The 14505-nt window shown below is 41.2% G+C and overlaps 1 protein-coding gene across 1 annotated transcript in view; it reads right to left on the bottom strand.

The window, feature by feature from the left end:
• Positions 1 to 11292, bottom strand: part of inpp4b (inositol polyphosphate-4-phosphatase type II B) — a gene marked incomplete at its 5' end in the record, with an annotated part of 103974 nt that extends 92682 nt beyond the window's left edge. Inside the window, 2 exons of the mRNA XM_079159972.1 lie at positions 6647 to 6763; positions 11263 to 11292. Of these exons, the coding sequence (XP_079016098.1) occupies positions 6647 to 6763; positions 11263 to 11292 (147 nt within the window). The remainder of the gene's footprint in view (positions 1 to 6646; positions 6764 to 11262) is intronic.
• Between the last annotated feature and the right edge of the window lie 3213 nt (positions 11293 to 14505).

Genomic DNA, 14505 nt, shown 5'->3' with positions numbered 1-14505 from the left:
GCTCAAGATGCTCCTGATGGTCAGGACGGATGGATGAGAGGCAAATTGAAAATCCCTTTGTCCGTTAAAGCAGTAAAGCACTAGATAAGTACAGTGCATTTACCATTTACTGTGTGTGTACTAGGCAGCTCATGGGGGTGAAAGTATGTTATTGTGAAAGCAAGACGCTCCTCAAGGAAAGCACAACCGTCAGTAAACACCCTGAATAAAAAAATGGCTAAAGAAAATGCCATACATGTTCAATGTCACTTTTTACAAGACATGCTGATGCAAGTAAGGTGTCAAACATTAGTTCTACAAAAAATAATAGTAACAACATTGCTCTGACATTACAAAGACAATGGCATTATCCTAGAGGAGGCTGTGAACACATTTGTATTTATCTGAGGAAAGAAATCAAATTAATAAGGCAGGACACACTTATGTATTGATGCCTTCGTGACATTTTAATATGCTACGTTAACATAACACTAATTGGACAAGAAAGTATGCAACCATTAGCGTGGCATGCATCCATTACAGCAGTAGACCTGACACTAAAACAGAGGGGAAATGTTTTTTTGCTGCTCAGAGCCAAAGTAAAAGTATACATTACATTATTTGACATTTTCTGCCTGGCAAGACTTCCTAATTTTAGTATTGCCCACTTGAACAGCAGCACTTTTCAGCACTTGTGACATTGGCTGACATTGCCACAGTGATGGTGAGGGAAGCGAAGTGGCCATCAGACAAGAGACAGTCCTTATCTGAGGACTCTTACTCTCGTAGGTTATCACTGCTCAGCTGTCCACCCAATCACTACCAAGACCTTTCTTGGATATCTCTAAGATTGGTTCTTGTAAAAGTGTGTTTCTCTGTTTGTGTGTGTGTGTGTGTGTGTGTGTGTGTGTGTGTGTGTGTACCCTCTAGCCCTCTCTCGCTGTCTGCTGTTTCCCTGTCTGCTTCCACCCCCCCCCCCCTCTCTCTGGCAGTAAACGCGTGCACTTACAGAAAATTCCCACCACACCGACACTCATCCAGCTAAAAGCAAGTGGCTATGCCAAAAATATGTCAAGTCACCACCTTTTACACATCATGATTATTGACAGGGCAGGATTAACTGAGGCTGGGATTCTTCATACTTCAGCAGTTCATAATTGGAGCGACAATTCACCACGGAACAGTGGCTGCTCAAACTGCCTCCTGAGATGTAGCTAATGTCTGCCAGTCTAATAGTTCTGAAACATGTAGACATGTGGAATAAGAGACTGCAACAGCCACAACATTGCCATGTTATACATATGCTATGGAGTGACTGAAATTACAGAGTCTATTCACTTTACATCTGTACAAGAGTTGTTTTTGATTTCAGCCGTTTTTCAACTTAAAACAAAAAATGGAAAATATGTATGCTCAATCTAAAGCTCCATTAACTGAAGGAGACAATTTTAAATCACCTATTTGTACAGACTACTTTTTAAAGCTCAGTTTTTAAAGCAATCTCTTCTATAGACTTGCGAGACAATTGGTGATAGAAACATTGATGGATGGCTTCTGCAAGGGCATTGTCTGTAAAACACATTGTTTTGCCAGTCAACATGATCAATTGTAGACTGGTATTAAACAAATTTCTTATGTAAAGTTTAAGATATTGTAGTGTAAAATGCATTTAAAAGCAATATTTTTGATGATTGTCAGATTATTACAATAATGATCATGATGTAGTCATCTTTAATGTGTTGAAAGTCGACTGGTATTTGGTCTGATTTCATTTTAACAAGACAGAATTCACACATCAGGGAAAGTTTCAAAAGCACCTTTGACCCGTTGTGAAAAGAGAAAAAAATATCTCATCCTACTCGTGCTTTGGGAGCCTCTCTCATACAACCTCTATCCAATTCTGGTAGTGTGTGGGTGTTTGTGTGTATACTGTGTGTGTGTGTGTGGCAAGGGGGTCAGCTGTTTGAGATGAAACTTTGATCAGTACCATTGCCCTCTGAATAAAAGACATCTTGCTCTTTCCCATTAGTGCAGATGGTGTGTGTGTGTGTGTGTGTGTGTGTGTGTGTGTGTGTGTGTGTATTTGTGTGTGTGTGTGTGTGTGCCTCTTTGTCAGGCTGCTTGTGGCGGCCAGAGGATGAAATGGCCATTATAGTAACACAGTAAAATCCCCTCTGCTTGTGTTTTATTTGATTGAATACATTTTATGACGGCTTTATGGAAATGACCGGACATGCACCATTTTCCTGTTTTACTCAGATGAGGTTTTTTGTTTGTCACACTATGTTGTGCATCACAGAAAACAATCAAAATCCGTCACCACGGCCAGTAATAGGAATGCAAGGGGAAAACTGCATTAAATGTTCATTCCAGATTGCAGAAAGCGAAGGCAGGATAAATGAGGCTGCGATTAGAGAGAAGAGCTCCTCCAGAGGCAGCAGTCCTATCCCGTTTTACCACGAGAAGACTCAGTAATAGGTTTTTACTGACAACAAACCACAGGTCTCTCATTAACAGGGTGTCTTCGAGCCTCTTCAGGGAGGTAAGTGAGCTCAAACCTGATGCACCAAACACAAACAGATAATCTTATTTACCCATTTCATATGCTCTTAACTCAAGGCTTTCAATTTATCTTACCTTTCAGACGAACCTTGCTCTGACTGCTGATGAATTTTGAAGATAATGACTGGCTACTGAGAATTAGTCCCCAAATGTTCTGTCCGACCACAAATGCTGTTTTATAAATTGAAAAAATTGAACAAAAATATGCTTATCTCTAGCCTTTATTTAAAATGTAATTATAATGTGTGCCTTCTAGCATGACAGCCAGAAATGGTTTGAGCTCATTCCTCATTTATACAATTTCAAGACAAGATGTAGCAAATTAGTTATACTTTAAATCGTCTTTGTTTTGGTGATTTTGCTCAAAGATTTTTCACTGAGCTTATGGTAGAATTGAGTCATCTCTGTGAAGTATACCTCTTTTCAGCCCCAGACTGAATATTTCTTGATTTAGTGATCAGAATGCGAGCTGAAAGATGCAGGTAAGACATCAGTGACAAAGTAATGCTAACCTGTCATCCTTTGACAACTAGAGCTTGAAGGGGGGGGGGGGGGTCACTTACACCTGAGAGATATCTAACCCTCCTGAGAGATGTCGTACTCCTTCTCACACCTCCACTCCCTCACTTATCGTTCTCTCAGCCCTGTGCATGTTCTCAAATATTCATGACCATGCAGCCAGTGTCATCTTAGAATATCTAAATGGGAAGCCCAAGGCAGAAGGAAATCATCCTACTATGAAAGTCTCCGGTCCTCGGCGAATGTTAAAGCAGTCATCTATAAACCTCGCTCCATCAGTTCCCTCCCCCTCACCGTGACAATTTCTTCTCTTCTTATTTCCACTCCAAGATTCTTATGGTGAATAGACATGGCATACCACACAAAATGGCAATTTGCAAAAATATGTTTTAATAAATATTCAGAGGATGCCATATGTGATATCTGCTTTCCATTGCAGTGAATCAGCTCGTGGCACAACATCTGCTACTGGAGCTGAAAGTGGTATGTAAAACTTTTTGACAGCTGATTTGTAAAACACATACACACACACACACACACACACACACACAAATTGCCCCCATGCTCACTCTCTCTCTCTCTCTCTCTCGCTCTCTCTTTCAAAAAAAGCTAATTTGTAAAACACATATACACAAATTGCCCCCATGCTCTCTCTCTCTCTCTCTCTCTCTCTCTCTCTCTCTCAAAAAAAGCTAAATTAAATGACTGCGCCTTGGCTGAGTGATTCCCGATCTGCCACTTAAGCAGCCGGGGGCTGACGCATTGTGCCAGCTCATGTTCAGGGTCATGCCTGTGTCACTTAAAGACTCTCTAATGAGACCCAGACAAACACACTGTGCCCAGTTGAGCGTAACCGAAAAATCTAAAAGCCAACCAGAGCACGAGAGCACTGGTGCCTAAGAAAAAAGATGTATAATGCAAGGCCACTACGTGACGTCTGCTAAGAGAAAGGGAGAGGAGACTTTGCTCATTTCTTTTTAATGGCTCCAAAAAGTTATGATCCAGCTATTTTATGGAAATGGTCACAGGAGGTTGTTATGCAGCTCGTCATTCAAAACTGTGGAGATGAGTGAAGCATTTGAAAGGCTCAACAGGACCTGTTGACCTGTCCTGTAAGGCTGTTGGTTCAGCCTTGAGCTCTTAAAGCCAAGCTTGAGTGAAATGCTGTTTTGTGTATCAGTGATATTCTTGACAGACTGACAGGAGCCACTGAGAAAGATCACTCACAGAGAGACAGAGTGAGGGACAGGATGAAAGACAGAGACATTCAAAATCCCAAATTCTAAAGAAGTTATTAAGATATTCTACCCAGTGCCTGTACATTACAGCATCCCTAGAAAGCACCTGCCTAGGAAAACTGACTTTTTTTATAAACTTAAATTTAGGTGGTAAATATTTTACCAGGCACCAGTGAAATATCTTTATATCCAGGTATTAGCTTGCCTGGCCACATACTGTTTAGTAAAACCTCTGGTGGCAGCGCACTGCACAACACAACACAACACAAGAAATGCCCCAAGGAAGGAGTTGGGGGATGAATGGAGAATTTATACAGTGTTGAGCTCACATGGGTGTTGTTCAACATGAATATTCAATACACACCTTAGAATAAACCATTGTGTTCCTATTTCAAGGAAATTCCATCTGGGATTATGTTTCAAGGTTGAATTCAAAGAGACAAATGATGACTATACAGCTAGACACATAAAGGTATTGCTATATTCCGAAGAAATGCAAGTAGATGCTGTGCTACATGACAAAACTCAAGTAAAAGATACGGTAAACTGAACTACTCTATTGTACAAGTTCAGAATACAACTTTTGGCTATGTTTTCCATTCAATGTCGTTTCCTTTTTTAAATATGACACATTTTAAACATCTGTGTTTCTCAAAAAGCAAGAATGTGTGTGTTATCATTCAATCTAAAAACGTCCTGAGATTTGTTGAAACTGCGTGCAAGCACAGCAGCAAACTCAGAACCAATTTTTGCACATTTGGCAAACAACGCTATCCTGGCAAAGAGCGACACAATCTGGAAAAGAAGCTGCAGCAGGTGAAACCATTAATAGTTGGATGGATACATTACCAACAGGTGGAGTTTGCATTGGCCTTGTATCGGCTCCCTTCCGTCGTTATATTACCAGGAGACAGGAGTCCAGATGACAATACTGTCTACAGGACTTGCAAATATACACTGACCCAAATACTAAAATACTGCACCCCAAATATACACATACAGGACCAGATGATGTCCCTGTTTCAGATGATATTACGTCTCCAGAGTCAGAAATCGCTTGTAAGTTATTTAAGAAGCTGTGCAGATAGGCTACAACTACATAACCACAACATTTTGTTTTACCTAAATAATCAAGAGCTTCTATTGAGTTAATCATATGTGCATGTTCTGTAGAAAAAAAGCTAAAAAGTCTGAATGTTGATGCGTAGCTGCTCGAGCTGACAGATCCCCAAAATAATCCCATTGACACAAATGAAAATATTATTTTAATTATCCAGGAGGAAATGACGTTTAGAGTTCTTTTGGAGAAAATAAATGTCCCCAGATGTTTGATGAAGCTCTGGACGCATCTTGAAGAACTAATGATTTCCCTGTCTAAAGACGGAATATGTGCAGAGTGGTATACCAGAAGCCTGTCTTCCTATTTTAGTCAAGCTCGGTGGGATATCTGGAGATTAAAGCAACGGATGAAGATAGTCAGTGCGTTTGACCTGTGCATAACTACAGAGTTGGCCACAGGAGAGTCATTTTCAACTTTCAAGCTACAAACAAAACACAACAGTCATACCATAAGTGCAAGATAATGACTTATGCCGAACAAAAATGATATTGGAACCGTGTTTGTGCCATTTGTGCTGGTGCAGAATCAGAGGCCTTAATGTGTTACATTTGCAAATACTAGCCACTGCAATGATGGTGTCCTATCTGAGAGCTTGTGAATGTTTCATAACAAGTTAGGCCAAATTAAGATCTTGGCACTCAGGGTTTAGTGGGGTGCTTGATTAGGATCACGCATACACCCACACTTGAGAGCCTGTTATAAAGTCTGTTTAAAATGTCAGAATCAGAGGGCCAGGCCCGTTCAGGATTCTATGTCTGGCTCTCTTTCCCATTCCCACTGATGTGCCGGCTGGTTTTTCTCACGGGATCATCGAGAACGACGGGCTCCCATGCACAGATGCTAATCGAGGGCTACACACCCTTTTCCTTCAAAACTCAAGGCTACGGTCTTTGTCTGAGACGACCTCAAATGAATGATTACTAAGTGAGTACTATATTTCACTGCCTGCTGTAAATCAACAAACAACGTGTTGCACCTTAAATCTGTAGGACAAATATAAACATAATGAGATTCTGCTGCAGAATTCTCACAGCTTTCCATGTTCGTTCTAAAGTTTAAAGCTCAGTGCTGCACAATCAACACATGTGGGATGACAGCTTCACGGCTGGCTTTAAACGCATTCTCAATACCATCTCGCTCTCTTACACAAACAAACACACACACACACACTAGATTTTCAAAATGCAAACGTGCAACAAACACAGAAACACAGCAACTGTTTACTCACTGATTCCTGGCTCTTGTCCTTTGCATCATACACAGTTAGCTTGACTAGTGTCTCCGGGCTAGCAGGATACTCTGAAGGGAAGGTCACCCCTGTCAGAAACAGCGGGTCTTTGTTCGCCTGTCAGAGAGAGGGACAACACAGACACAGGGTGAGACATGTGTGTTTCTACGTGTGTGCATGTGTGGTGGTGTGTACTCTTATATGCACATTTGTACTGCAAAAAAAAATAAAAGGAAGCCGAAGGGATAAAAGAAGGGAGGGAGACTTGGGTGGGTGAATGAGCCAACAGCTGGGCTCAGTCCGTCCTCCTCCTCCCAGCGTTTCACCCCATTCCTCTCGGCTCCCCAGCTGCCTCTCCTGGCCACAAAAAAAGAAGACGATAGAGCTCACCCTGGTGGGTTTACCTGGAGCTCTGGCATAACTACAGTCTCCCAAACGAGACCGCAGGTCAGGAGCAACAAGTGTTGACGGGTAAATTGGCACAGTGATGGGATTAAACCAGTGTTCCCAGCACCCATTGTTGGGTCTTCAAACATACCAGAAGGCTGTATGGCATTAGCAAATAAATATTCACAAGCACTCAGAACCTTTAACTTCCATGCCTTTTGAACCGCATGGCTTGTTTTGCGGCGGCCTTCAAAGACCTTGCTTTCATTGCACTGTAAAAATGTCTTTACAAGGTTGTTACTGGTATGTACTTTAAATTTAAAACCTTCTCTAAAACCACTGCAGTGCACGCAGAGTGAGGACCTGTATGTCCTCTGTTTCACCTGTTGGGAGGATTTGTTTTTGCCAAACAGGAGAGAGAATCATGAAATAAGGCAGGTTTCTCTGCCGGTCTCTAGATATTGTGCCCAGTTACAAATATTCTTAAAAAAAGGGAAAAATTCTGAGAGTGTCCAATTTTCTCTTTTATTTATTTAACCGCCAAGTGGAAGTGGTGATTTAAAAACATATGTTATGATTCTAAGTGCAGTTAGAGATTCACCTGGCTAAGGTGCACACCGTAGCTAAAATATGGCTTTGAGTCAAATCCTGGCGCAGGAACCTTTTCATGTCTCTCACAATCATACTTTTCTTTCACTTTAATCTGTTACTTTATGGACAAAATGCCCTCCAACATAAAGTCTGAGAATGGATGTTTTCAATCTGCAATAAATCTTAATATAAGTCGATTGTATTGCACCAGGAGCTGAGGGGCTTTACTGGGAAGTCTCAAGGATTGTTTAGTAATTTGGTTGTTGTCTACTTGAACCAATTCAAAGCATTTTGTGTTTACACCGGGGGCTTCCTCTTCCTCTGCTCCGCTCTGACGGGCGTTTCTAGAATGCAGCCCTCTGCGACCATTTGGGGACAGACTGGGGAGCAGTAATGAGACGGACATAGACAGACTGGCAGACATATGAATGTATGATCACACCCTAGACTTAACAAAAAAAAGCAGCTGTAAAGAAACTAAGATTAATCAATAATAGATACCTTGGTATGTGACAACTGTAGGCAAAATCTCAAGTGTAACAGTCTAGCTAATGTGCACAGTAATGCACTGTGTTTCACTGCATTTTGTTAGATACAACTCTTAACTCTTAACACATGTAAAACTAAAATCTGAATGTCAATAACTTATTTTGTTTATTGCTGCCACAAACACGCTAAATCCGTATTTTATTGTCAGATAATAAATATAAATTTCTTTGTAATACTTTTTTTTTTAACTGTTTAAATTACAGCATGGTTAGCTATTAACATCCCTAGTGCAAACTCTGCAAAACTCTGATGAAAATTACAAAGTTATTGTTAGAACTGTAATGGTATTATAAAGTACTTCAATTGGTACTCAGTACTGGCAAATACCCAAATGAAGTACGGGTACTTCATTTTATAAAACGGTAACACGGACTTATTGCCCATAACTTCAATATTAGACGGAGTTATAGGCCCATCACTTGATCCAACTAATCTCCAAAGCACACATTTAAATAGACAATGCTAAAAAATTAAGATCATGGTGGAAGTTCGGTTTAAATTAACAGAGAAGTGAAGCTTCACAGAAGGGGGCGAGACTGTATTTTTAGGATAGCAATGGCAATACAATGGTAGGTACTCAGCAAATAGGACCTGCTCGTTTGTTTGTGTATATTATGCAGTTTTATGGGCGGTTGAGAAATATTTTGGCTGGAGAATCATTTTTTTAGTTTAAGTTCATTTTGGAACTGGACCGCAGCTCAGGTAGGACTGACACCAACAAGCCTCAAATCCTTTGCTACAATAGGGAATGTCGAGAGGATTGGGAGCCAATGCATGAAGCGAGCTAAAAACAGCAGTGTGTTTAATCACACACAAAGGTAGAATTATGTGTTCAACTGCACACATACACGCACACGCACGGAGGGAATACACAGACACACCACCTCACCGCACCACTAACCCTGTTGATCCTTCAGAAATCGTCCATGCGCTGACAGAGGGGAAATGAAACAAGTCTATCGCTTCTTGTTTCAGCCTCTCTAGACATGGTAATACGCAATTTTGCCGCCTAGCCATGGAAGCTTTGTGGTTTGTGTACTCTAATATCCTAAACACAGCACAGCGGGTACAGACACAGTGGAACCATTGCACTGCTTTGAGCTTAGTGCAAAGCTGGATATATACCAGTACTGTACATTAACAAAAAGACAGACAGAGCCATTATACTCAAGAATGTGCAGGTACAGACACAAACACACATAAACACACACGAGCCCTTACACTTGCCTCACTGGCACACTGAATAGGCCTCATTCAGACTTACCAGCATGGTTGGCAGCCTCAGCTGCGGCTGAATCTTCTTAGCGCTACTGATGGGCTGAGATGAGCTAAAGTGGTAAGCCTGTCTCCATCTACGCAGAGAAGTAAGCCAGCCTGTCATACAAGTGGTCAACATATGCTTTGGGAAACAGCTGCCCCTCTCTAGTCTTTTTGTTTGGGTTGCAAACCTCGGTGGAATGGCCAATTTAGGCCATTAGAGGGTGTGTGTGTGTGTGTGTGGGTGTATGATTGGATTGGGTTGTGCACACACACACACACACACACACACAGACTAGACTTTCTGAACTTGTTCCAGGCAGGGGGTTCTTCGCTTGACTAGCATGACATCAAAGGCTGTTTTATCCCTTGGCTTTCCGTGATGTCAAATCCCCTAAAGTACTACCACCCCTGGACCTATTGCCCATGTTTTAGAAATGGGATTTCCCTACGAGATGCTAGATAGTATTTTTGTGTCTCCAGCTTCAAATACAATTTGTCGAAATTGCTTCCTGTTGCACTTTAAAGAGATTTACAGGGCTTTAGCTTTTCTTCTTAAGTTGTCACTGGTCCTTTCTGTTTTACTAACAGTAGATTAGGATACAGTACTCACATTGAGACATACACTCGCTCTGTGGAGATAAAAAGGGTCTGTCTTTTGTGAAAATATGGCACTGTGATCCAGTTTCATACCATACAGTGAATCAATACTATTGAGTATAAACTGTGTGCTAATGTTCACAGTGCGCTATTTCGGGAAATTACAAGAAAGGAATGCACTTGAGTGTTTTGTAATAATAATAACACCATATATCAAATTTAAAAGCATTTTAATCAATATTAGCAATCATACTGACCTTTAAGTATCCCTTTTTTTGTCACTTATAGTCTGATTACACTACTTCTAACATAAGGTAACACAATGTTTTATGTTTTGGAACAGTAGCAGCTCGTAATTTAAGATATGTATATGTGTATTCTCCAAAACTGCCTTTATCAATAACTAAAACAGGGAGAGGTCATTCAACTAAAGAGGAGAAAGTTCAGATCTAATGTGATTAAATGCTATCCTGTTCTTTTTACCTGACCCCGGTGATTCATGGGTTCGAGTAAAGAGGGCTTGTTCCTTCATTTATCTTCTAAATTAAACCCTTATATCATATACCGTGGGTTCCTGATAACACGCCTATCACATGCTGAAGCTTCCATGCAACCAAGACTCAATCAGTGTCCAGCAAAACATGCTGCAGCTGTTGAGAGCAGGCCTCCCGGGAATGTGACAAACAGGAGAAACACAAGTGGCAGTTGAGCCGTTTTCAGATGCATTATTCACACACAGTGGGGCTTTCTAGCACACACACACACACACACACACACACACACACACACACACACACACACACACACACACACACACACACAGGTCCACCTTTCGCCACACAGGTTAATGAACATCTGCTGCTGTGCATTTTGGAAGATGTATTAGTATGAAACTCTACTGGTTACCACTGTCCGGACAAGTAACCTCTGTTCCTTTAAACAACGACTCACACTTTATTCAAGGACGATTTCAAAGTCAAATTGAATATTTCCAATGCTGTGCTGCTTCTAGGTCATAATAACTCTCATATTACTTATCAGATTGATTGGATTTCTGTGTGCAATGCTAGATATACTTGTATGTGTTATGGCAAGTATCTTCATTTAGTATACTATCCAGACTAACACAATTAATATATGGCAGAGAAAACTCCTCGACTATCTTAAAAATGTGAGGCTGCAAACCTCTCTTCTAAAACAGACTTGTAAAATCACACAGAACGCTCACATACCCGTTTTTTGTGAAGACGAAAGCAGTCCATATCCTCAGATCCTTCTCAAAATCCTGAACATTACAGCCATGAAATCAAAACTCCAGCGGCACTCAGAGTGTCTGCAGAGCTGGCTGAGCCAGCATACAGTATCCTACCACATCCTGTGTTTCTACACACACACACGCTCAAACACACACACACACACACACACACACACACTGCTGTTGCCTTGACAGGACTGACGGGAAAAGCAGTCTAAAAGAGACGGTTATACACATTTAGCTTCACTAGATTAGCAGGAAAATAAAATGCGTCAGTAAACTTTGCCCTTGTATGAGGAGAGACAAAAAATGGTGTGTGTGTGTATGTAGTATGTATATATATGTGTGTGTGTGTGTGTGTGTGTGTGTGTAAGTGGGTGTTCCATAGTGGGACAGGGGGCAGCTGTTGCCGCCCAAAAGAACACTTGTGTGACTGTTGTCTTGCCAACAGCACTGTCAGACTGGAGGTAATAAAAGAAGCATTTAAAGAGGTTAAAGCTCACAAAACACTCTCGCTGTATGGAACTCTCACACTATGAAACCCCAAAACATATACTGTGCATACTGAGGGATGATAGTGATTGACAGCCACACATTAACTCTTTCAGATGTCTAGACTGTCACAGGAAATAGAAAGTAAAAGCACATTGTCTGTTCCAGTTCAATGAGTCAGATGGGGGAAAAAGGTTGAGAAAAAGGAGGGCGGACAGTGTTGGAAGGAACACCAACAGGACCCAGTGACCCAGAGACACAGCAAAACAACAAACATCAAAGTTCAGAGAGAGGATAGTGCATGTGTGTGTGTGTGTGTGTGTGTGTGTGTGTGTGTGTGTGTGTGTGTGTGTGTGTGTGTGTGACCTTACCTCCACTATCTCTGTGCAGGCATGAGAGACGAGGTGCTGCTTGTGGGGATCTATGACAGCCACCTGGACCAAAGCATTGGGCTTCCTGTCACTGCCTGAGGCCACCAGATCATTACAGGCTACAGAGAGGGAGGGGGAGACGAGGGAGAGAGGAAGAAAATCAAAGATGAGAGGGGTTAAGTCACGACACTGAGTGTGGAGAATCTGACAATAAATAAGAAAAGAACAAGTTAAATAAATAGGGAAAAAAAGAGAAGAATGGCTAAGATCTGTCAGATTAGAGCTGCATCACAACAAAGAAAAAAGAAGATAAATATGCTGTCCTCGCTTCTCTGAGACCTCTCCTCAAAACACAATAAGGAAATTATTGAAATATATATATATATATATATATATATATATATATATATATATAATGAAATATATATATATATATATACATACATTGAGATATACAATTGTTGCCCAGTAGATTAAAATGGCAGTAGAATTTCCCCCTGGCAGAGAGATATCAGTTTTATTAGGGCTTTCATTTCCAACAACAAAAGCAGCTTGTCACTCAGCCCCGCTGGATTCCAAGGACAGGAAAGACTTTGCATCCCACAATTCCTTTATAGGAAACCAACGCTTCCTGGTTCCGAATAGAAACTCCCCCTAACAAGATAACACTCGCTGATCCCATCACAGCTAAACTGATGCATCTTTCAGTGAAAAACACTGCTGTACCAAGACATCCTTGTTATCTCTTAAAAGTCACATATACAGGAGTAAAGGTGCCCTTTCGATCAAGTCAAAGCAAAAAAAGGTAGATCTTAACTGAACCGTGTGCAGGAAAAATGAGAATTCCTGTGGATAGTTTCAAAAATGTGACTCCTCATGTATTACATCTGCTTCAAATAGAAACCGAGTAAATTAGACCAGAATTTATGTATTAATGAACATTTGTATGCACCCGAGTATGCGTAATGACAGCTTTGTGTTCAGTAACCTCCTTGGATCCTGTCCAAGAGCTGCATTCTATCCATCCAGCACAATTCTGTCATGTAAACAGAAATTGATCTGCTCCCGATGCCTGGTCAGTTTCACACATTCCATTCCATTATCCAAAACCGCTTATCCTATTCAGGCAGCTGAGTCGATCCCAGCTGACACTGGGCGACACCTACGGGAATCTCCAAATAACCTAAGCTGCATGTCTTTGGGAGGAGGCCGGAAAACCCGGAGGGAACCCACGCGAACACGGGGAGAATGTGCAAACTCCACACAGAAGTCGGGGATCGAACCTGGGCCCACCTTGCTGTGAGGTTACAGCGCTAGCCACTACACCACCGTGCAGCCCAGTTTCACACATTACTCTGCAAAACAAAGTCTGGATAATATTACTCGGTGGGTAAAATTCCATCAAAAGCAAGGGCAGAAGATTGCCTCTTTGTGTGCAGCTGCCTCTTCGTGGGCTTGATTTTAATGTTTAAGCAACTGAACAGCAACTAGAGATGAAAGGGGTTCTTGTGGAAGGAATTGTAAAGCGTGTGAAGAGCAAGAATACAGTTGCAGAAAGAAATGAAGGGTTCAATTTCAGGACAACAAAGGAATGTAGACCTTTCTTTTCTCAGGTTTAGAGGTGGTTTATCTGACTTTCTCTGAGAAAATCTGCATGGTAAAGTGTTTCTTTTCCTATGTGCACCTGGAAAAAATTTCAAATTGTACCTTATTGTAAGATATACATATATTTCAAATTGTACCTGATTGTAAGATGTACATAGACACATACAGTGCACAGCATATGGCCCCGATCAGACCGAGAGCTTTTTAGAAGCCTGGTGCAGTTTATTTGTTATTTTTTCAATGAGAGTGAAGTGTTTTGCGTGCTGCTTTTGCAATGCTGAGTGTCATTCTTTTCTCTCTCTATGCACCCGGCGTTTTTTTTCAGGAGCGCACTAAACCCCTCGGGTTAAAAAAACTACAACTCAGAGCAGATAAGCGCCCGATGTCAATCGAGTTTCATTTTTAAGTTATTTTCATTCATTTAATGTACTATTAACTATTGGGTAGCACTCATTCTGTAAACAATAACAAATAAAGACACAGCGAACAGCAAGGGCGTCCTGTGTACACACACACACACACACACACACTTGCAAGCCTTCACCTATTTTGAAACTGAGACAGAAGCAAGACATTTTCCAGCAATCAACTGGTATACTGATTGTACTGTGAAGGTGACTGTCCTTGGCTTTATTTAACAACAGCAACACAAACAAAGCAGAGATTTAATGAGAATTTGTCACACACGTGTCTGCAAGAAAGCAGAGGAATAAAAGATGCTTTCGGCATACCAAATTCAAAGCTTTCTTTGT

The sequence above is a fragment of the Pholis gunnellus genome, assembly GCF_910591455.1.
Source record: "Pholis gunnellus genome assembly, chromosome: 5".
In the NCBI taxonomy this organism is placed as follows: Eukaryota; Metazoa; Chordata; class Actinopteri; order Perciformes; family Pholidae; genus Pholis; species Pholis gunnellus.
The sequence above is the reverse complement of the archived record's forward strand: the minus strand, read 5'-3'. Positions and strand labels throughout refer to the sequence as shown.